We start from the raw sequence: 25,764 nt of genomic DNA, 5'->3' as shown, positions 1-25,764 counted from the left end.
TGCAGATACCCAATTAGGAGGAATAGCAAACACTGTAGAAACTTCAAAAGAAATTGAAAAACATTCAGACCAGGAGGGTGAAATCCCATTTCTGGCAGGTATCTTCAGGTTTTCATTCAACCACGGTCAGGTCATTATTGGCTTAATCAAGCCAAGTTAATTACTGCACCTGCTTATCAGATGTCGGTGATTTAGAAAACACAGAGACACACTGGCCCTTTAGGAGCAGAATTGAACATTAAGACAAAACTATCCAAAGTTCAAAACTTGCCAAACATCTGGGAGATGGCATTCAACACAGATGGATGTAGAATATTACAGGCAAGTACCAAAAATGTACAGTATAGTAGTGCTTTTAATATTGAGAACAGGCCCTTATCAAAGCTGATGGGACTACCCAGCCATGATGTTGAATCTGATAAACTGGCTTGAGGTCATATGTATATCAATTACCTACTAGCAACCAAACAAGCTAGATTGGCAGAATAGCCACATTTCATTCGCAGATGTTCTTATGTTCTAGAAGTCTCCATATTTTTGTGGGAATTATGTGTGAAACAGTTCATAGAATACTTGACTCAAATACATCTTTGATGAGGTAGAAAGGACACTAGGGCATATTCTTGCTCCCTTGGTACAAATGCAGCTTAGTTTCTTAACTCCTCAGGCAACTACACAAGTGGAACAGTACAGTACTAATATAAGCTTCATCAAGAGAACCGTTAGGAAGAACGGTACATTTACACTGAATACTGAACATTACACTGAACATACTTTCAGTATTGCTGTTTGCAATGAGTCCAAGGAGTAAAAATTCAACACCACATTGATTGATTTCTGCACAAAAAATGCAGGTTTGGCTTTATTTTTTTTAACACAATAGAAACTAAATAAGAATAAAGTATTCACACGGTTGTTCTGCCAGAATAAACAGAAACATCTTTAAACGCTAACATAGTTACTTACAAACACCTATATTTATTATTTCATAAATAGGCGCAACAGGTTCCATTAAAAAAAAAGATTAAATATAGACACAGTATAAAGAAACAATAATAATACACAGCCATATGTCAAGGTTATAATTTAGCTGTTTCCAATCTGTCACTGCATCTAATAAACACCAGATAAGCATTTGGCAGTTTTTTACACAGAGGATTTGAATGACATTTACTAATCAATACACCATAAGTGATACAAAAAAGCATTTCTATGTAGTACAAAATAAATTTTTTCTTGTTTTGCTTAATTTTTTAAATTTCATTTATTAACATCATCAAATATTTCATGCTACTCTATGGGTCAATGCCATCAAGTGTTTTAAAATAACTTGGGAACATAACTGTTTTTTTTGTTTTTCGCAAAATATAGTCATTTACTGGATTCATTCCCTTAAAAATTAAGCAAAAAATAGGAACATTTGCCAATTCAATATCCCTCTTAAAAGACTGAAATAACTGCTCATATCCAGTTCAAAACAATGTTGTAGCTAAAAAAGTTTACCTTTTTTATACTCTAAGAGAGTGTAACAGAATCTATTTACAAACTCACTATGAGTGCTATATCAAGCCATTAAAAGTCTTTAGTAGTTCCTATTAACACTCATTTTTAAGACCAACAGAATTCTAGGATTTCTTTCGCAGACACACTACAGTTTCTAAGGCAGTTCACTAGTGCAGCACTCCACAGCAAAAACCAACATAAAAGCCATGTTGTCCAGATTTCTTTTGCAACAAAAGAAGAATCGGTCCATGAAAGTTTTCAAAATATTTGTTAAGAAATAAGAAAGACAGGTTTTTGCTCTCTTTGCAGGTAAAATCAGGAACTCAGATATACATTTCAAGGTTCTAAGTGCTTAGCGACTTAATTTCAATTGAGATGATGAACTGCCTCAGCCCTCTGAACACGGCAAAAGTTATGAAGACTTCAAGACACTGGAGAACAGGAACATTTCACCTGTTCAGGTGAGGTACAGAGCTTTATCCCTTTGCAGGTTCCTAGAAGAGAAAAGAAGAACATTACGTGAGAATACTACATATCGTGCATCTTAAGCCTCTGCATTGTGGTTATTAGAAATGGGAACATTTGGAGCCAGGTACTGTCCATAAGAATCGTATTAACATTAACCAAACATTTTCAAGGCTTTAAATGATTACTGACCCATTACCACAGTAGTCATTGCTCCAGTCCACACTCTGTTGCGGAGGATTTCTACACCCAGAACGAATGTAATCCATTGATGGAGGCACAACCTGACCAGCAGAGGAAGCGGAGTTGATAATGTTCTGGAACTCGGCTTGAAGAGGGTATCCCTGCAAGAATGAACAAATTATGCATAAATGACCTAGCAAATAGCAAAACATTCACCTTCCTCAACAATGTACGTAAATTAAGCAATCTCTAGCGCAAGTGGTCAAAATGTTAAAATTTAAATTTAAAGTCTTCTCCTGTTCCATAACAATTAAACTTAAAAAAAAGCTAGAATTAGATTTCCTTTATTTTTAAGGCAAATTGTTTTTCAAAAACCTTGTGTAAATGTCTCATATTCTCAAGCTAGTTACTTCATCCTTCATTGGCTTATGTTTGAGAGTGCATTTTTTTAACAACGCAATTTTATTTATGAACTTTTTCCAAGAAACTCAAAAGTGCTGTACAGCAGCACACACACGCTTCAGTACATATACCAGAAGTAAAAACAAAAGGAAACCAAGAGTAAAATTATATGATACATTAAAACCATTAGAGAAAAGACATGCAAGTGTGATTTACAAATGTTAACAGACACAGAACCTCTAGAAGGTTTTTAGAGTATCATATTTGGTATCAGAGATATTACATGTACTGTATATTGATAGGTGGACTGAAGTCATGCAGTAAATCTCTAAAATAAACTGGAGCTAGGCCACTAAAGGCCTTGAATGTGATCTTGAGAGCCTTAAGGTCCTGGGATCTATTTTTCCCAGGTAGGCACTGTAATGTGAAGGGGACAGGAGTTAAGTGCCTGAAGCCTATTTAGAACCTTAGAAGAAACTCAAGACATTACAGCAGGCAGATTTTGTTTGAATAAAGACAAATAACTATATTTCAACACCAGATAGACAAGAACAAGGAAGGTAATGGGGCAAATTTTATGCTAGTGGGAAAAAAGACACCTACACTTTAAATGACACAGAGTGACGCTAGGATTTCTACCTGCCATCAGTGGTCTGATTTCTGCACTGTGGACAATAGCACTGATTTTTGTGAAGTTGATGTTGAGAGCCTTGGAGAACAACCTCAGTCACAGTTTACCTTGAGAAATTTCTGTTGCATCCATATATTAATATCAGAAAAGTATATATATAGTGCTGAAACCACAGAAGTGGCATCTGATTTAGTCTGCAAATAAAATCTGAATGTAATTAGAGTAGTAACAGAACCCTGGGTGTTTACAGTGAAGAGTTTGACCAAGATATAAATACTAAACTAGTATCAAGCTCTTTGGAGCACCCACAGTAAATGGGGCAACATTAGATTTAACACAAACATTACAAACTAGCTACTGATAGCAAAATAGGAGACAAACCAATGAAGGAAATCACCAGAGATCTCTAGATACTTTCCCATCCAATGTAGTACGATGCTGTGATTAATGGCTGTATCACAAATTGCACTTTAATCCAGACGGAGAAGAATTTTAAGAGGCACAGAAGCCACCAGTAGATAATTAACTACCTCAATAGAGACTGTTAGTGGAAGTGCATTTAAAACCTTGAACCCTGCTATGGGAGTGTGGAATAATCTACCTTGGTTTCCCACTGACCATCAAACAGGCTGGAGGGGTGTAATGCCCTCCGCCAAATTTCTAATGTTATGTTTAAGTACTCTGTCTCTCTTGAAAACGAAAGATGGCATGGTAATTGAGTCGAAACTACCAACATTCCAAAACGTAAGGAAAGTGTAGTGGCGATGCAATTACAAGACCATTCTTATGAAGGTCATGTTGTCATTTCTAAGATCAATGCTTTCACTTAATCTGTCAAAAGTGTGGTTCGGGATTTTTGGCTACATTGCATAATCATGAGCAAGCACAGTGGGGGCGTGGCTTACAGAGGTCACGGCTGCACCTTCGTGATCTATCCAATTCTTTGCTTTATAATCAAACCGTTCCCCTTCTCCTGCCGCACGACTATGCCAAGATACCAAGGTCCAGGGAGGTTGGTTAAAAACGCAATTGTTCTGAAAACAGAAGGTTTGAAATAGGTAATGGTTTTACATCGTATAAAGAGGGAGAATCAAGCCAGTGAACGTTTTTATAACTCCCACGATGTTGCTGGGATGGAAAAAAAGGAGGAAAAGATATCTCGTTTATATATAGATATACTGTATATAGACATATAGATATAGATAATCTCTGGTATATACAAATGTAGTGTAAAAAAGGAAAATGTTAGTCATTAACGTTCGCACGCATAACAACCACACAATTTATACTATGCATGGATTATCACATTTCTGTCATCTCCTTATCGGGAAATAAGAACAGTATCAACAGGAAATGGGAACTGTGCCACTTTCTAAAGCTTATCACAGACTTTTGCAATATTATATTCAAGCAGGTTGGACAGTACAGTTAATGACTGGGTTTGACAATACGTTGCTTTTTATGTTTTATCATTTATTCTTATGGTGATTTTGTTGCACTTTAAAATAGTTTTTATATTGATAAATGATAGCTTTCGATTTTAAAAATGATCTGTTTCAATAGGCACAGCAACATATATTACAAAAATGTATATAAATAACAGACATAGAGGTTCTTTAAATGCTTCTCATAGTTGATTTTTCTCTATGTTAATTGCACCACCAAGGTCTTGGGTTCAAAAAGAATTCCAGTAAATGACTTGCTATCTTACTAGCTCTTCAACAGTGCTGTGACACCCTGCGTATGCCTATAATTGTCTGTGTGTAGGATGGCATGTAAAGTTAAAACTTGTGCAAGTTCTATCTTTCCAAACATTTGTATTTAGCAGTTGCCTTTACAGATTTAAATTTGAATTCTACAAAACACTGCCAGCCAATCTGACTGATGAAACTGAAGCGATAGCAAAAGTGGTTTCACTTGGAATTTCATACAATATTACAGTATAATAAGGGAGCTTAAATCAACATAAACGCGAAAAAAATGAGAGCAAATATTTTAATTTGAAGACTTTTCCTGTACTTATCTAGAAAAGAAAACTGAAAGGGAAGTTAATCCCTGCAATGCACAAGAGAGTCTGTCTGAAAGAAGCCAGCAGCAGGTGGCTGGGTTTTTGCTTGTTAGATTCTACCTATTCATGCATTGTTCCCAGAAATTCTTCTCCTTCATTCAATCACAAAGGCACCATCTGTCTCTTTGTATTGCTCCCCCTGCCTGAGCTAACCAAAGTTCAACCACAGTTTTTTATTTGCTCTTCACAAATATGCAAAACGAATGAAGATTATTACACTATACTGGATTTACTATTGCTATAAAAGCAAGATCTATGAAAAGAGCTTAAAAACTTAAAGTGGGATAAGAAAGGCGATGTTTAAGCATTTTTCCTCCTCTAAGATTGACATAGCAGTACAAGGAGCACTATGGTAATCTAAAATTGGCATTCAGATAAATTTATCTTTTAATCCACTTGAAAAGAAAGTACGTTTGAAATGACATTCAGCCACGGCATCAGTTAATTTTCCTGTAGAAGAGTGATAAAAGTGCTGAGTTAACCCAGGTTTTGTATAGCAGCACATACACCTTTTTTTATGAAGAGGTTGCATACACCAATGTTATTTCTTAATGTAAAATATTGATAAAGACAAACAATGACTTCATTACACAATAATTCCTTAATATGGTAAAATAAAAAGCTCTGCTTTTCAATTATTTTTATATTTTAAAGTGTATAATTACACCTCTAAATTCACTAGAGATTGTTTAATTGATTTTTAGAGCTTGAATGAGAGCTTATGGGGTATTATGACAGCAGTCAAAAACAATTGCTTTGCTTAGTTATGAAACAAAAAATTCATTTGATAGTTACTAACTAACAAACACTGGAATGACACATTTAAATATTAAACTAGTATATATTTAGACTGGTTTCCTAATAGATGACAAATGGAATATAAAAGCACTTTATTTTTTAAAGACAGTGATGGTTTGAGTCCTTGCCTAAAATATTTTTCACTCCCAACCCATTTCACATGAGCTGAAAATTGCATCTGGCTTTAGAAACAAAAAGATCACTGTAAAGCAAGAATCAGTGTGTCTGTCCCAGGATGTCACCCTGCTAACTCTAAGTTAACAATGAGTGACAACTACATCTTCACCCCTGCCGATCGCAGTCACATAGTGCCACTCCTCAGGCAGAAAAAAACTCCTCCATGCCAGAAGACTGGGTCTACTACTGCAAGAGAATTTAGTACTATGTGCCAAGGATGGTGACAAAAGGAAGCCCCAGTTAAATCTGCATGATTAATAATAGGCAAGTGCATACATGTTAGAAATGAGAATCTAACAGCTTTGATTTTAGGCCCAGAAAAAAGACATCTACTTGATTAATCCCAATAGAGCATCATTTGAGATATCATTGTGAAAAAATCTAAGCGTGACTCCTAGGTTTAAAGAGTTGACATGGGGTAACAGGTCATTTTTACATGACACCAGTATGGGTTTTTCTACCACTGGAGGCAAAGCAGGAGTTTCTTCTGTGCGTAGTGGCTCAAATGAATCAAGATGTGCTGGAGGTATCCAATGCCTTTCTTCTTGCAGAATGTCTCCCATATTCAGGAGATTTCTGGGGGAATTTGTGAGTCTGTCAGATATATCCCAGAAGTGAACTACAGGTTTGAGGTCCAGGGACATTTTTGCCCAAGGTAAAGAGTGGATTTTCCTTGTTTGGAGGTGGCCTACATGTAGTTACTTTAAATTTCCCAACATGAGAGCAAGAAAAGGGCAAAAGGTAATATTTGCAGATGATGTTGCCATGGTAGGATGATAATTCTACAAGATCGAATTGATTCTGCTCAATATTGATTAATTCCATTAAAAAATTCCAGAAGGCAGACAGTATCTGCCCGCATAAGACTACCTGCATACAAAGCCATATTGAAAGTATTGACTGAGTCTTCTGAGCAGAATGTACACCAAGTGACTTCTGGAGCATGGCTCATCACTGATGTTCTCTACAACAATCTATCTTTGCTTGCTGGTGTTCTGAATTCATGGTTAGTAAAGTGTTTGGTGGACAAGCTCTCACTGTTTGTGGCATTCAGATGACTTCTCATGGATTACAGTATGTTGAAATGTGGCCTGTTGTGATCATTGGTGCAGATATCTATGTTGCCACCAGTCATGCCATGCCTAGTTGAGCAGCAGACATTCCTTACAGCAGACAGTGGATGATGTACTTAATACACCCACAAATCTATTTCATGAGGAAGGACCACAATCACCTTCTGATTAACCTTAAGACATTCAGTTGTGCATCTGTGTGCCCATGGGGATTTCCTGCACTAGAGCATTTGTACAGTTAGTTCTGCATCTTTAGCTTTAGCTTTGGCTTCATATGGTAACCACAGCAAAACTGATTGTACTACCTGTATGTCTTCTGCCTTTACCTGTACGCCTACATGCACTATGATATTTATTACATCCCTTGCCAGTATGAGAATGCTACCACTACTGCTTCAGATGTTTCTTCACTTAACAATGAAAGAAAACATTATGATACAGATTCAGCCCATTTTAGATGCTGTTTTTCACCTGACAGTTGCATCTAGTTTTTTATGTGTCTTTCTGAAGTTCTGTTTTAAAATTAGATATTACCATAGAAAAAGCACCATTTAATGTCTGGTATGTAAAGTCATTAAATGTCAACAGAATGCAGGAATTCTTCTGAATCATTTACACTACAATCCAAATTTAAAATCACGTGACTCATACCGTACTCAGCAATGGAGTACTGAACTGATTCACCAGGGAGTGGGGGTGGGTGGGTATTTTCCAAGTAAAAAAAAAATGCAAGGGTGCTTTGTGATTGAAGAGGTGATAACCCCCATTCTAAATCATTTCAATTTCTCACCCATGCAGTTCGAAGTGAAGCTAATTCAATTTGAGAGAATAATTGTCTTTAGTGAAAACATCTTAATCCCAGAACAATGTAGTAGATGGAATGATAGTGTTATTTACAATTGTTTATGCTGAACAAGCCCCTGTTCACACCTACCCTCAGACTCCCAAACATGTACTGTAAGAAACATCTATCTGCTCTAAATAGTTTAAGACAATGCTAGCCTAATAAACGCTTTACTAACTGCAGTAAATTAATAGTGTCTGCTTTTGCAGTCATTGATAAACATTAATAATACAGAAATCAGGCTTAGAGAATTGAGTGCTTACAGGTCTAATTAAAAAAGAAAAAAATAATTTAGTATTTCACAGTGTGATCCTCAAGAGAAAATTACTCAATGTTTTGAAACACGGCTGGAATTTAAAGTTTCATGTTGCAGTGTTACAGAGAAATCAAAAAGAAGAGGCACTGATAGAGATTAATTTGATGTCAAAGGGGACATTTGCTCTTTAATTAGATTTCTGTAGCCTTAGCAGTTTCTCTCTGCTGCAGCATCAACTCCTAAAAAGCCTGCAGCCAAACTGAACACTGATCCCCATCTCTACACTTTACTGGGAACTAATTTCATTTCCTGCCTGTCTGAAGAGGTGTTTTCATCAGATACCAGGGGTTTTTTGTCTTCCCAACTGATGTATTCATCAATCTCAATGTTTTTTTGCAACCTTAAATTACATCCAAATCCTAATGCATCTGTTTATTACAAGAGAAAATTGAAAATCTGTCTGTGCGATATCATACAAAGATTTTTCCGTAAGGTTATAAAGCAAGCTGACAGATATTAATGATTTCTTTCTTGACCTCATTCAGAGTGCAAGGAATAGAAAGGAGAACTGGAAATCCTGACAAATGGAATGGGAGCATATAGCTAACACATGCTACACACCCACCCACATACATAAAGTATATATACACACACTGTAGCTAGATAGATATTGTGTCAAGAACATGTCAGATGTTGTATGAAATATAACAGGTTTGTAATTTAGTTTTGTACTTACCTGATTACATACTGAGATTGGAATTTTAATTGATAATTTCCTCCTTACAGAAATCTCTAATTAAAATAACTTAATCTTCATATGCATTGCCACAAGTCATTTTTCTAATACTATGACTATGAAGGACACCTGATTCAAATTATTACATTTAACACATTGAGCTCAAGTGTATTTTATATAGCCTGTGTTATATCAAAACAATGGTGGGATATTAGTCATATCATCCACCATCTAAGAAACCAAACTAGAAAGACAAAAATATTTGGAAATATTTTTGTTGCAATTCTTATATCATTCATTCACATGCATTCCATTATTAAGATATTTACTAATATTTCTATTGATATATAGTCAAAGCAATTAAATTGTCAACAAGTAATACATTTAAAATCCTATCAGACATATTTTCTGAAATCATCCAAAAGAGCTCCTCCATACAGAGGGAGTACTACCAGCTGAACTTCTTCTACCACAAGAGTTCATTGCGTGAAAGGAATGGAAATGCTCTTTCAGTTCCATATTTTTCGTCATGCCAGGGGGTAAATAATAAAACATTCGCTTTGGCTCCTGAGACACGATGTTAGAACCGTAATCTTTACTTCGGATCGCACTTTTCATGATGCATCGTCGCAAGGCGCTTTACAAACAGTCAAAGTGGGTTTTAAGAGAGAAGACAATAGATCTAGTACTGACCTGCTGCATTGATGGGGAATGAAGTGGTAACTGGTGATTGCCTAGCTGCTGCTGCATGGTGATAGACTGATGTTGCTGGAGACTTAGGTGCTGGTGCAGAGGTGGGCTTATTTGGAGAGGGGGGGTTGGAGACACTGCCATGTTGGCTATGGAAACAGTCACCGGCATCTGTGAGTTGGGCTTGGGGGCGATACTCCGGGGAAGGTTGGGATGCATGGCAGGCAAGTGTGGATTCATTCCGGGCTGCTGATGATAAGGAGATCCCATATACATTCCCGAATGAGACTGCGCGGCTCCAGGGAAAACCTGCTGCTTGGAGTTCATCATTTGTGAACCCTGGGATGTTTTCACATCAACAGGCTCGCTGTAACTCTGAGAAAGACGATAGGAAAAATCAGCTTGTAACTACCACCAGGCCATCAATTCAAGCAAGATCCACAGGTGTTGGTTGCGAGTTGATCTTTATAGTCTGTTCTTCCAGCCTGTGATTGACTACCTCTACCTTTGCTACTTCATTACTATATAAGCTTACAGTCTAGCACCAGGAAATACACAGTCTCCCAGAAATGTCCAAAGTATTACCACAAATACATTTTAAACCATCGCCTTGTTTTTAGCACTTACGCAGCTTACAAATTAACATAAGATCACACAATATTTAATATCTGTTACTGTATGTATCATACAGAGAAAAGGATTTGTATGTCTTTATTAACCCTTCACCAACAGAACAACCAATTACAAAACCGTAAGCTGACCATTTGAAATCGACCATCTTGTTTAAAATTCATTCCAGACAGCATTATAAAAGGGTGCAGTTCTAAAGGCAGATTTAAGAAGTGCATAGCTACTAGTGAAATTCATTAAATTCATTTTTAACTTAAACACTTAATATTTGGGCATTATCAATTTACCATAGAATATCAACAGTTTTAATTATTAAATCCAAATTTCTGAGGTTTACAGTGGAGGCCCACAAGCTATCATGCTGGGTTTAATTTATAATCAAGGTTATTCAAATATAGTACTTTTGAACCAAGAAACAACTGATAATTCTGATTTATTTCTACAAGAATTACTGTGAAATCACCCAAAAATACAAATAGATCATATACATTTGAGGTTTTAACAGTAACATAAACAGTGATAAACTTTTGAACTGATTTTTAAACATTAAAAAGTCATGCAGTGATGAACAGCAAAAAACACTATAGCTTTATCGCTTAAAACCTTGTTTCTCTGCACAAAAATAAGAAGCTTCTTCGCCAATTTTATTTAGCAAAAATGTAATTTATTCAGAAGCAGAAATAACTGAGGCAAGGGTGAAAAGTCTTCTCATTTAGGATTGATCTGCAGAATGCTTCTATCCTTGGAAGGAAGAGTGTTTTTACTGGAAAGGGAGCTGGAGAGTGTTTGCTTTTCTTACTAGAATGGTATTTCCCTACAGGCATATAATTAATTGATTTGGGCCCTTCGTTTGAATATTAGTTATTCACAGCTTCTGCGAGTTTCCCACTTGTATGCTTTACAAGTAGTGCATGTCTTTACTTATCAATGGCCCCAGCTGGGGCTATGTTACTTGTAGATTCAATTGTGAAGTTAATAATTTATATTATTTAGGTCATTACAATGCACCAGTTGAAAGGAATATTTCATAGGATTTGCATTAGGGAGTCACCTTAGCTCCTTGAAATAGCCTCAACTTTGATCGTATAAATTAAATATGCACATTGCACACTTACCTTAGAAACCAGGCTAGCCCTGTAAGCTGCCAACTGCTTGAGGTATTCCTTTTTGGCAGCTTCTGTTTTCTTTTTGTATAACTGCAAAATAATAATTGAAAAAAAGTTCTCAGCACCCATAAACAATCATTCCTACTAATTCAGTTAGCTACAGTACCCTTATGATCTGTAATCTTTTTGTTGCTGCTGGCAGAATAGTACAATAAGTCATTACTTACGAATGCTCCCTATATTATTTTCTTTTGGGCTGTTTATTATCCATTCCTTTCTCCTCTTTATCTCTAGCAGCTGTGACTACTTCTTTCAGCTCTTTAGTGCAGCTGCCCTCATGACATTTCAGCTAGACCCACACAGCAACCCTCTATTACACAGACTTTATATGTCAAGTACAATTAAGAAAGACAGCTGATTATTCTTTCAAACAGACACATACAATTTAACTAACATAATTTAGGTCTTACTTAAACATTGAGGTCTTTCCAATGTACATAGATTGCCTGTTCACTTTCTAAACTTTAATTAAAGCTTTATTTTTACTATTATTTAATATACATATATATTATAAATATTAGCTTTATTACACTTTATCTTTCTGTATTAACAGTTTAATATTTGTGTAAATTATGCAGGATTGTCCTGTAGGGCTGTCAGATTCGAACTGTTAGCGAGATGGCTAAATATGCATTTGACTGTTTTGCAATTATATTTGCCTTTTTATGATGAAATCATGGGTTCTTAATAGAACACATTAAGTCATTAAAGGCATATAAATAATAAGGTGGTATTTTATAAATTAAGACCTCAGGGGGGTTATAGAAGCTTTATTTGTATTCTTTCAAAGTGCCTTTGTATGTTTTTGACTTGTTAATGTTTGTAGTTCTTCAACAGATCCGTTTTTTCACAACTGGTTAGTCAAATGTGCCCATTTCTCATTTCCTATGATAATGAACCATTGTAACACGAGCAGCAGTGGGAAATAGTAAAGGAACTGGGAAGTTGTGGGTTAAAATCCCAGGTGGGATATTACTGTTGATGAAAGTTTCATCAGATTTTCAAGTTGTGAGTTCCCCTGTCATTTAATTTTATAATCGTTACAGTTAAACCTACTGTATTTTAGATTAACTTAGCATAAAGCATGAGAGTGTTTTGCTTCCAATTGTTTTATTTTGCTAAATTAAACTAGAACATCTATTTTAAAGTTTGGTTGCCAAATCAAATGTCAATAATCAATTAGTAGGATATTTTGCACTGATGACAGATCTATAGGATTAAGCCTATGGTATGTCTGTCTTAATTTGCAGCACATTAAATAAAATGCACAAAGTCATTTAAATTTTAAAACCACTTTTATCTCAATTTATATTTAAAAAAGTAATTAATTTGAAAAAAAAATAGTAAGACTGCACAAGTCTGCAGAAACCCCAATCAATTCTAAAATAAATCCCATAAAAACTGTATTTCTTTCACAATTTATACCAAAGAGTAGAAGAAAGACTTAGCCATGATGTGAGCTCTGCTATCAGAGTAATGCTGCAGAGGAGTTACTGATTTGATTGACTTGACTGGACATATAATTAATGGAATTACTGACGATTCAGAGAAGACAGTGGTTTGTGGGCTCTGAGGATTTGTTGGCTGCTTCACAAGTGCATTTCTGTCTCATCGTTTCCCTGCTGCTTCTAATTCAGGAGGGCAGGCTCATAATTGAAGCAAATTAACTGTTTACATTTGCCACTTCTACCAGGGGAAAGAAAACGTATCAGCAGGAAAGAAGGATAGAAAATTAAATTCTTCGCACTTGTGTCCAGGCTGCCCCTCTCTAACAAATTAACAGTAATTTCGTGAGGCATCAAACACAGGAATTGAGCGAATTAAATCATAGAGAGCTGTTGCTTGTTGAGCAACATGTGAACTATGCAGCCCTAAACCAAACATATGCTAAGTATTTTTAATATCACCTGTTTGCTGTCTCTGTGATAGCTTGAAGATATGCTATAGGGCTATGTGGATCTATTATGTTAAAGCAACTGCTGACAACAAGTACATTTGGATGAATGGGAAAAATAATGTTAATTAGTTCTCTTCACATATTTTAGTGCTTCCAGAAATGTTTGCTCTTAAATTTCCTTTTCCCTTTTCAAGCAAAATTAACTGACATACAATGAATCACTCAGATGAGTTGATAACAGCTGTCAGTTTCCTCTGAAAAGAAGATCAAAGCTGTATTTCACATTTCTTGTGAAAAACATTTTATTTCAGCCTTCAGCGATATTTTCTGCTTGGCTTTGCTGGTACTGCAATGCATTCAAGGGTTACAACACACCAAGATATTGAAAGATAATGGCTTAATTTGAATGTTTCAAAGATAAAGAAAGAGATCCATCCCAGACTCTAAAGTATGTTGATTTGGAAAGTGTACATAAATGAATAAGATTGTCAAATTAAGATTGTCCACACCAGGCATTCACATGCACCTGATGGATTATATATTATATACATGTGTTGGTACACATGAAAAAATAGATATGTTTAATTAAAAATATTTTATGAAAAGATTATCCACAAGATGTGGATATGTGCTTTTGTTTAACTTTTATTTTTAATTTCACTTTCATAAACATCAACTACATATTGTATTAATGAAACCAAAATAAACCAAAAAAAATGTTTTATTGTAATCATTTACTGCTCATTGTAAAAATAATAGGGATGAGTGATATGTCATTTGACACATTAATAATATTCCTTATTTGCAAATGGTGTGTGCATCTTTATTTAGTAGATTATACAGTACAAAATTGGTGCATAAGGCATGAGACAGGATGTGTGGAATTAAAAAATAAACATAGAGCTGATAGAAAACCACAATATGTATTCCTTCTCTAATACTGTCAACGCCTTTGTTTTTTAACAATGTCATAGAAGGTGGAATGACATAAAGAGCCCAATTTTACAGCACAATTTCAATACTTAACATTAATGTTGACTGACACCTGTTGGGTTAACATACTGCTTACTTTATGGATCTCAGTGGAATATAAAAACATATTTGCATGAAAATTCACTTCTGCCACAGTTGAGGTTCGGACACAGGACATGAGATGAGGTGCTTCATGTGAAATAAAGAATGTGTAATGGGTGTGGTGTTTGAGATAAGGCTAGGATCAAGCTTAAAGAATCCTGGAAAAGAATTTCTACCCAAATCCATTGTGGGTTTTATATTTCTCAGAAATGTGTCCTGAAAGTAAAAAAAATGTTTCATGGAAAAGATCGCTCAAAATTCTGGTATATGTAAACTCCTTTCAAGGGCAATGTTGTTTTTCTCTATTTTTAATCTAACATTATAGAAATAACACTCCTTTATGAAATATTGACAGTTTAGGATTTAAAACCACTCTAAGGAGTCACAAATCACTGCTAAGCAGTTATTTTGTTTGACATGTATTTGTCAGGCAGTACCCATAAAACATGGTTGATGTCATATGTACATATAGACAAACGGATACTGGATTTTTATTAAAAACATTGTATTTCACCTGTTTCTGTTCCTCGCCCAAGCCGTCCCACATAGAAGCGACGATTTTGGAAACTTCACCAAATGTGGCATTTGGGTTTTGTCCCTTGATGGCTGCCTGAGTGTCACGAAAGAAGAGTGCGTAGGCAGACACCGGTTTCTGTGGCTCATTGGGGTCTTTCTTCTTCTTTTTCTTTGGAGTTTTTGGCTTCTTTCCTATGTCAGTAGCTGGTCGTTTTTCTGCCCCATTCATCTGCAAGGCATGATATCTGTTTTCAGTAAACTGCGACATAAAAAAAAGCAAAGACAATAAAATACAGCAAGCGGAAAAAAACATTTCCAAATTTTTATTTCACAAGGAAAGCATCAGCCACCCAATTAAGATGAGAAAGATAAAGGGGAAAAACAGTGATTTTGGTGTTTTTATGAACAGACCCACCCATTTTGAAAAGCTGGTTCCATTCAACTAGCAGCTAGAATGGCTACTTCAGGCCAGGAGGAGGAAGGACAGATCAACAACAATATACAGTATACGTACTTGCAGGAAACAGGCTCTGCTGGGAAGCAGAGAGATAAACTGCATCTAGTTCACTCCACCCAAGCCAGCCCTACTGACCCCTGACTATCACGCCAGTTTAGCCAACCACCAGACTACAGGATTGATTAGTTTAAATCATAAATCATATTTTATAGGAATATCAATATCAATACAAAATATTCCTCCCCTGGAAATGCATAGGTGAGAGAAAAAGTTTTGCGCTTTAATCTGGATGTCAGCTAGAATCGGTTCATAAATAAAATCAATCTGTTTCTGTTTTGAATATGAATAATCTGAACCTGTGTAATACACAGAGCCATTGTTTGATAGATTATGTTTTATGCACATTTTTAGATGCAGAGAGAGATTAATGTCACATGATGCCTGTGGTGAAATAAATCTTCTGTCATACACAGTATGGTTTTTATGATCTTTGCGTCCCAGAGTTTGGTAGTGGCAGAATAAATAAATAACTGGGATGAAAGACAAGTCAAAAAACATAAATGTATTTATATTGTGTTACTATTTCTGATCTCATAGATATTAGTGACATTAATCTTGTTTATTTTCTAAAGAAGTGTCCTATGTGTTCTGATTCTAATTACTAAATTATAATTCTAAACAGATGAAAATCATGTAATACTGTATAACATGAAGAAAAAATTCCTTTAATGTCTAATTTCATTTGCCTCATCCTGCCTCTCTTGCAAGGTCATATGAAAAAGATAGCAGGAAATACACTTTTCTGAGTAAACAGCAGATGTTAATGCCATTGCTGTACAGTTTCCTGAGATGGTGTTGTTTTACAATAAATTAGTTTTCTCTGAGATAATAATGGATTTCCCCTGATGACTTCCTTGGAACACTTCACACTTTATGCTGACTCTCTACTGAACTATTTTTGTAAAAAAAATGTTTTGTGTAGTATTTTTGTAATTTACAATTCCAGTTGAATTCAAATACTTCTTTGGCATTTTGTTGTATGCAAATAAAGTTAAAAAAGCCAACAGTTTGATTCTATCTTGCTACAGCAATGCAACACGTTTTGCCATTGGATAATGCTGAATATGAGAAAGATCTTTCTTTAATACAAATTTAATCATGCACTACATATTGCTTAACATTTTTCTGTGCCCCTTCCAACTCAGGTCTGTAAATGGGTTTCATGGAGCATGAACAGATTCTTTCTTGTTTGACATAATGTGTTCACTGAATGTGTTGTTAATTCCTTCACAAAGGAAGAAAAAATGTCAGCTGAAATTAGTTGTTTTATCACTTTCACCAAAATAATTAAAATTATACCTAACTGACACTCAAACAAATAATTGCATGAAAGGTTCTTGAACTGGACTTGCCAAATCCACGCACCAACTAACCAACTGAAAACACACACACTTCTTTAATATAACTCCAGACTTTCAGCACAAAAGCCATTCTTGTAACTCCCTCACCAAAGGGCACACATAGCATACCAGGGCAGTAACTGGCTGCTACATGTCTCCAACCTGCCCGGAAACTGCACTCAGGGTGTGTATAATATATTTCACTTTTAAAGTTAAGAGTATGTGCATTGTACAGTATGTGTATTTATGTGTGTTACTTGCAATTATTCTAACACTGCAGTTTTGCCATAAACTGTGTGTGTCAGGCTGCTATAGTTTCCAATTTAAGTAAATCAAGAGGAAGAAAATGAAAGGCACCATGGAATGGACAAAGGAAACCATGGCTTTGAATAATGCTACTGCATACTGCCATAATGCACTTGAATGTATTTGATGTGGCTCTTCCTTTTTTAAAGCATTCATGAATACACTATGCAAGCCTGGAAAAATTGGAAGTTTACATTTAATGTACCTTTGATGTCTCATCAGCGTCATCTTCATGGACTGAGCTAGAAGGAGATGGGGTTGCAGATTTGCTTCCTGGAGGTGATGGGGAACTATGAGGAACATTATTTCCACCCATATTCAATCCCAGCTGTGCACTGAGCTGTGACTGGTTGATAGTGGTGAGCTGACCATGCTGCAGCATAACAGACTGGACCCTGGGTCTCAAAGCTTCCATTTGTGGGTGAGTGTTGTATCGGGATGATTCTGTGTTTGTCATGTCCTGCATCTGTAATGAATAAAGAAACAAGCTTTTAATCATTAAATCCCATAACAGCCTCCTTTCTACAAATCACCTCTGAATCATACTTAAGCTGGGCACATTTGTACTAGTGTCACAGTTACAGTGATTGTTGTTGATGTCCATGAATTTTGGTTATACATCTTTAACTTTCAACAAAACAGCCGTCCGTTTTTAACCACTTCATCAACTTCAGGGTAGTGGAGGAGCCAGAGCCTAGCTTGGTAAGCAATGGGAGCAAAGCACGGTTCACCCTGCATGGGATGCCAATCCTTCACACACACATAATCGCAGACACTAGGTTAATTTCCCCAGAAGCCAGTTAACCTACAGTACAAGTACGTGACTATGGAAGACAACTGGAGTACCTGGAGGAAACCCATGTGAACATGGGAGAACATACAAACTTCAGGCAGACAACAGCCCAGGTCTGAAACTGAACCCAGGTCTCCAGTGCTGCAAGTCTGCACGTCTAACCACTGTGTCACCATGCTGAGCCACCACACCCCAAAAACTGGATTTTATTTTAATTCAGCAAATAGGCCTATGTGGTTTGAGCACGCCCAAGCTGTCCAGAATAGCAGCTGTCAAAGCCTGTCTTTGACCTAAATCAAGCTAAATACTTAAATATGCATGAGAAAGAAGTTTCAGGACATCCCATTGTTTGAAGATAACACTGCAGTACATCACAAATGCCATAACTGTATATCTCACTGTAAATTTTGATTGACATATAATGTAACAATTTATTTTAACATGTTCTAAATTGTGAACATCAGCAGTGTTCACTATTACCACCACTTGCTGTATCTGCTGTGCCTGTAGCTGATAGTGTTCAATAGCAGCAGTAAACAGTGTTGATGCTTGAAAGACCATTCTCACTCTGTCAAAATCTTCTCAGCAAAAAACGGTGCTCTATAAAGTTGGCTAATCTCAATGTACAACATATTGTACCAGTATAAATTCTGAAGAGGAAAAAAAATAAAGTGTTGGACTATCACAGTAGAAACAGCTGAGCAGAGAGACATTTTACTTTTGATTTCAGTCTTAAAGGTTAGGGAAACAGCTGCTGAAGCCATCTTGAAGCAATTGACCGGGACTGAAATTGACTCTAATCAGTTAAACTTACTATTGTTTCGTTGTTATGTGTTTGCCTTTAATTTACATTTATACTAATTGTAAATTATCAACTATGTACATGTGCCTGTGTTCTCCACTTAGTTTAGAGGCTAAGTGTGAGTTAGAAGTTGCAATCCCAGAGCAAATAAAAAAAAGCCTCCAGATTACTTTAATTGCTCAACATGTGCACGCTAGGTACCATATGAGTTATTAAAAATCGTGGATAACTGTTTCTCCTCATGACTTTATTCTCTTTCAGTTTTTTTGTGGTTTTCAGCATGACTGCGATCTAGGCCCACATTTTCTGAGGCAAACTCCTAGCCCCAATTATAATATGTAATTAATGCCTTTCAATGTCTTCTCTTGGGTTCTGATTTTGATCTAATAGCACTTTAGTCCAGCACTTTATTACATGTTATTGGTTTTACAAAAATGTTTCTTTTGAGTGTATAGGCAATAACTAGTTTAATATTAAAGAATAAAATGATACAGTACTAGAAATACATATGGAAACAAAAAGAGTGTACACAAAGGTAATAACTTACATTACATTAGTTTAGTTTTTCTAAAATGAAATATTACCTCATATAGCATTATATAGATAAAATACAACTGTTTGTCAAGAAATCAATAAGACAGTGTCACAGCAGGTCATGGCATATACAGTACAAGTACAGGCAATAATACCACTGTTGAGATAGAAATACGAAGAGGCTAAGGCAGAAAATCTAAATTCTCTCAAGCTCTTCACAGTAAATTTTATACCTGATACGTGATATTCCGGTACAGAGCATATGAATAACCTTCCTACAAGTTTGGGAGATAAAGTTACTTCAAGAACAGCAAGAGATACACTAGCACAGAACGGTCTCTATGGGCACGTAGCTGCTCAGAAACCATCACTGAGGGGAGGCAAGAGAAGAGAAAAGCTGAAGTGGGAAGATCCAGCTTGCAAAAACATAGCCTTTGCTGACGAGTCCAAGTTTGAGCGCTTTGGCAATAATCAACGGCAGTTTTTTCGAAGGCGGACTGGAGAGGGGTGTAATAATCAGTGCACGGTGAAGTGAAGCCAGCGAAGTATGGGGGTGGCACCATACAGTTCTGGGGTTGCATCTCAGCCAGCGCTGCCAACGATTTACATAAAAATGAGGGTACCCTCTCTGCTGACAGGTACAAGCAGGGCTTGATCCGCTGTGCCATTCTATCAGTAAAGCATCTTATTGGGCAAGTTTATTTTTCAACAGAACAAGGACTCTATGTGCACGGCAAATGTGGTGAAAAATATCTGGAACGAAAAGTGGCGAATGGAAAACTAAGAAAGATGGCCTGGCCTTCGTCATTTAAAGAACCTCTGTGGCAATAAGGGCTACCAAGATGCTGTAAATAGCAACCAAGCAATTAACACATTACTGTATGCGGATCACCATTTTACAGCCCATAACCGAAATGTGTGCGGTATAAGGTATATTCTGTGTGAATTACACATGCATTTAATAATATTTTCTTTTTTAAATAATTTGCATTATAAATCTCTTCTTTTCCTTTCGTTTCCGTAAATATTTCCAGTGTTGTATATTCGGAATGCCTAAGCCTTCTGGTTTCCAGAAAAAAAGAAGATATAGTAGGTACATGTAAATGAAAGGGAGAGATTAATGTCTGGCCTGTGGAAGCTGCATGATAGTTTTTCTAGTTATCCCATGCTAACATGCTGACAGGATTTCTTTGACTTTGTGATCATCAATTTGGTTTATTAGAGTGCAACCAAAATTAATCATGTTGTATAGCTGTGACAATAGAGGGATTTATGAATTTAAACAAAATGTATGCTTGCACCTTTATCATGCATCCCTGCGTCCTCTATGTGCTTTTAATTGAGGTCAATAGCTTGATTACACAAGGGTTAAATACTGCTTTTTACTCTTATACAAACATAGAATATAAATATGTAACAGAATAATCATATAACATTTAAGTGAAATTTAATATTTTAATAGAATAATTATATAACATTTAAGGCACAATCACACATTTATAATTTATCACATCATTTATACTTTTCTCCACTACTGTCATTTTGTGAAGACAGTAAATTAAAGCACATTTAGTAAATTGAAGATATTGATTAATTATTTAAAATCATATGGTGCACATTATCAGAACCTTCATTATCATACTGAAATATTAACGTGACACAAATTCATATCTTGACCTCTTCTGACCAGTAATATATGAAGAATGATCTGCTAGTAAGTGAACCGTACTAGTGACTAACTACCTGGATATTAACTTAAGTCACATATGTTGTTTATGAATACTTTAATAATAGTTACTGTATTTCAGTGTTAACAACTGTATTTATTATAAACTTATAAAGCAAATTCTGCACTTTATAAAATAGTGTCACTGAAAATATTTGTTAATTATTCATGTTTACTAACTCATCTCACGTGAAACAAAATTAAAAAAAAATATCAAGGAATTAATATCTACTTTTTAATTACTGTAGCTGTTCCACAACATTTGCAAGTATATGCAATATACAGTATGTGTTCTCAGTTACTATTTCAAGGTAATTTCCTGTGCAACATCTTAAAGTCTTCTGCAAAATTACCTTATAATAGCTTGCCATTTTGAACATTTTATGTTTCAGTATCTTCAGGTAGAGAGTTTGAATTCAGCTCTATAATAATGAATTTTTTTTTGCCTTCTGCACATTAATCATATCTACTTGGATGCTAAGTTATAAAACATTAAATTACTCTACTTCTACATTTACTGTAATTCAGTTTAACAGAAACCGTGATAACAAAGAGGTGACTGATGAAAGCATAACACTTCTAACCACAGGTTATGACAAAATGAGATACATTGCACCAGATTAAAATCACATCTAGTACTGAAAAGACGTTCAAATTAGTAAAAAGCTATTTGAAAATGAAATGTAAATATACTCCCAAGCCCTTCGGCATTTACTCCCAAAAACTGTGAAAACACTTTGCAGGTTAGTTGCCCCCATAAAGGAAACCATACCGTGCAAAAGGTAATTGTCAACTGCTTCTTTATGAAGTTATCTTGAAGTCTTTATTCGCAAACATCAACAAACGAGCAGACAGATTACAACTTGAAAGGAGATACCTTACCCCCCCCCCATAGTTTGTGTTCTGATGAAAGATGCCAATTACAAGATATATATCTCATCCAACAGATGTAGGATTTCCAAACTTTTAAGCATCCTCTCTCCTTTCCCTGCATTATTAAAAATGACAGGGATATCAGCGCCCAAGCCTATCATTATCAAAGAGATTGCTAGCAGAAATCTGTAGTCAAACCACTTGTACAGCAGGCTGTTGTCAGTGCTCCTGGGCCTTGTCTCCTCTGATCCAGCTGTTTCACCACACAGCAGTTGGTAAACGGGGAATGGGAATGCAGGCAGCCTCCAGGCTCTGTTTGTTAATGTTACTTACCAGCTGCTGCTTATGGGGTGTTAGCAGCCAGACCTGGAAGTGTGCCAGTATTCCTCAGGAACAAGAGAGCGAGGCATCTCTGAAGCCCTTCCATTTACCCCGGCCTGTCATCACTTGACACTGAACATTGCTGAGTGTGTTATCCCCAGGGCTTCTGGAAGAGAGAGCCTGCTGCAGCTTCTCTGTGACCGTGGCTCCCTGGCCCTTCACTTACAAGCCCCTTGTCGGGTACCCTCTGACATGGACAAAGGAATACAACATTCGCTGCTTCCAAAAACAAACTTTGAAAAGACTTGTATTTGATGTTGCCTCAATAGGAGTAAAAACCAAAAAGATCATGAAAGAGTTAGGGAAATACATTACTGATAACTACATAATTATATTTTAGTAACCCTCACAACATAAATATTGTTTTCTACAGAACTATATCAAATTTTGAGAGGGTTTCTGGGCTGATGTGCAAGCTCTGATAGCTCCCATTCCCCTCATGTGATTTTCTTACATCCTGAACTTATTAAAGGTCATCACAATTATGGCGATGTGAGGTTTATGACGTTTAATATCTGCTTAGTAGGTCCCATGTGTGAATGTGACCACAGATCAAAGATCAGAACAGTGAACATAAGTATGACATAATACACATTATACCTCTATGGGAGATACATAACTTTTAAGTAAGCTCCAGGAAAAAATACTAACACAGTAGTGCATTGCAAATAATTGACATTTCATATGCAGACCAAGGGCTGCAGTGGTTATGGTTTCCCAGTACATTGGGTAACCCACGCTCACTTCTCAGAAGAAAAAGGGATCCCCCCTTTCAACCTTCAGTTTTCAAATGGAATATTCCTACTCAGAAGTGGTAAAGGTGGGCTTCTTGCATGCAGACACGTCTTTAAATTTGACTCAAATTAAAATCTGTCTCCAAATTTTAAATTCTGCGTCCTTTAACACAATGTGTCTGTTAATTGTCAAGTTTAATGGCTCTCTTTCAAAGTGAATTGCATTACAGTAACACAATGCAGGAAGTTCAGTTGACAAAGCAATCAAAGATGTCACATCACCCGAAACCCTTCAACTGGATGAATTATGTGAAATATACCCCATACCTTTTATTGTGCTCTACATAATAAATGACAGGTGCAGCCCTGAAAACTGTGCTACAGTTGATCATCTGTGTGCTGTGGTTAAAGAAGTCAGACAATTCAACCAACAATCACCATCTTCTTTCTGCCATGAAGGCCAATGTTTTTAGCAAGGACAATTGCCTGTTACAGCATTAACATTACCGAACTCATTTCTTGAAACATAGAGTGCTCAATGTGAAGGAACCCAGGGAGGAATGCTGAATCAATCATTGCAGATAGAAAATGGCTGAGATTCAATACTGTTTGGAATTTTCTTTATTAAATTGGACCATTTTAGTGATTTTACCTGGCTGCTTCAATGAAATAAGATTATTAAGATTTAAATGGAATAAAATGATAATTCCACGCTATTCACAAAACAAAATACTAAAATATAAACAATTGTGAATAGTGTCTGTACTATGTATAAAAACAGAGGAAAGAGAGACTCTCACACTTATAAAGGCCATTAGTTTGCATCAGTACTCTTCAATAAAATTAATGTGCCAACATTTTAATGGAGCATTCCTGATATTTATCTTATAATAACAAATTGCACTTGAAATCCTGTTCTTTAGTTATCAGTATGAAATAAATCAATTTCAAATGTGTTTTCCAGATGCATCCTGAATTGCTCTAATTATTTTTTTTGTCTGTGGTTTTAGAAGGACCGCAAATCAAATGTTTTATATTGATTACCTTTGAATAATATAGAAGACCAATACAGTGTGTCTAGTTAAAAATTAATACATGCTGTGAAAATGTACTTGTGATGCTCAAAATGTTTAAGGGATAACGCAAAATAATAAGCTCTTTAATTTAGGTCCTGTATTTTTTTTTCCATACAAAGCTTAACACTCAACTTTGCTTTAAAGACCCAAGCTTTGGGTCACTAAATGCTACTTTATAACCATTATGTTTATAAATTAGATCTGAAAAGGATTAAGCTACTTTAATTAAAATAAATTTAGCCTAGCAGTTTTTACACTTTCCAGATCTTTTTCTCTCTTCCATTTGTAAAAGCTGAAAAAAAACCCAAAAGAAATATATAGTAAGAATACATTATTTTTAAGATCAATGTTACTTATTTTTAAGATTAACGTTTTGTAATCTGATTTACAACACATAATAGGAGGAGGTTTACATAACATTTAAAGTTCTAAATTTTACTGTAAGGTTGCTGAATAAATCAATATGCAAGTATGTTTTCTTAATGTTGTTAATCTTTGTCACTGGTACTTGAGAGTAAATAACCTTCTCTTAACCAAATGCATTGTAAACAGAGATCTGCTGAGTTCAGACGTGAAGGGTCAACCATCTCCAGTAGCTAAAGAATTCACTTAGCATCTAATACAGTCTCTACATTGGGTCTTCTGAATTATTTAAATCTTTATGGGGTGTGCTTTCAGCCATGAAATCAGAAAAGTGGCTGTTATTAAGTTCTGCAGTAAGTGCAAAATGTAATACGTCTTTTGGGTTTGAGCAAAAGTAATAGGTTTTTAATCCTAAAACTATGTGTTTTTAGTGATAATAAAGCATTTGATAAAAAAAGACTTGTCTTGGCTTTTAAAGATTAAGAAAACATTATGAGCAGGGCTTGGTAAATATTCTGCACTTTATGTCTTTTTATGTGGAAAATTGTATAAAAGGAATAAAAACATGCAATGTTTCATTAAAATTTGTATTGACACTGTTTATACCATTTTACTACCGTGATACTATCATTTTATCATTTTAAAACAACAGTGTAATAAATGTACAGAAAATAGAAAATCCACCGAAAACATCATGAATAATTCATGAAAAGATGCATAAAAAGAAGTTAGAATGTTTACAGGATGTAATGTTCCAATCTCCTTCCCCACAAAGGCGTGCTATTGTATGTTTTCTAATAAAATAGTCCTGGAGGTGTCTTAAATGCCAGCACAGCATTTTGGCTGATAAGCGTGGGCATGTAAATTAATATATATGTGTACATATTTCCAGTAACATAATGTAATTATTATAAAACCAAAACTTATTTAAATATTGTGGGTTGCTGAAGAACAATGTTGTGGGCTTCTACGAAGACCTTTTTTTCCTCAACGGTGAAAATTACACGTACCTTAAAGAAAACTGAACAATATTCTAAGAAATAAAGTGCCTTAATTATGACTAAAGTATTTGCTGATGCAAAAAAAAGGTAATCAAAACCAATTTCTCTGTGTAAAATCCTTCCATTTTGTGAACTAAAAATAGATGCATTTTGGAGATACTTGCAGCCTTGGCTCTGGAGGAAAGAGGAACTGACTTTGAAAAACAATC

General features: G+C 35.6%; 1 protein-coding gene across 7 annotated transcripts in view; it reads right to left on the bottom strand.

Moving 5' to 3' along the window:
• Positions 1-830: 830 nt before the first annotated feature.
• tox (thymocyte selection-associated high mobility group box) overlaps positions 831-25,764 on the bottom strand; it is a 111,523-nt gene continuing 86,589 nt past the window's right edge. For 3 of the 7 annotated variants that reach the window (XM_088642376.1, XM_088642374.1, XM_088642377.1), the window contains 7 exons: positions 17,478-17,738; positions 15,108-15,368; positions 11,572-11,652; positions 9,830-10,201; positions 4,090-4,218; positions 2,161-2,312; positions 831-1,997 (listed from right to left, as the gene is read on the bottom strand). In XM_088642376.1, coding sequence (XP_088498502.1) covers positions 1,961-1,997; positions 2,161-2,312; positions 4,090-4,218; positions 9,830-10,201; positions 11,572-11,652; positions 15,108-15,368; positions 17,478-17,738 — 1,293 coding nt within the window. In that variant the 3' untranslated portion in view covers positions 831-1,960. The remainder of the gene's footprint in view (positions 1,998-2,160; positions 2,313-4,089; positions 4,219-9,829; positions 10,202-11,571; positions 11,653-15,107; positions 15,369-17,477; positions 17,739-25,764) is intronic. The other 4 variants (XM_088642380.1, XM_088642379.1, XM_088642375.1 and 1 more) reach the window with 3 other exon arrangements.

The sequence above is a fragment of the Lepisosteus platostomus genome, chromosome 8 (assembly GCF_059453375.1).
Source record: "Lepisosteus platostomus isolate fLepPlt1 chromosome 8, fLepPlt1.hap1, whole genome shotgun sequence".
Lineage (NCBI taxonomy): Eukaryota > Metazoa > Chordata > Actinopteri > Semionotiformes > Lepisosteidae > Lepisosteus > Lepisosteus platostomus.
Note: the sequence above shows the minus strand (reverse complement) of the source record. Positions and strands in the feature narration are given on the sequence as shown.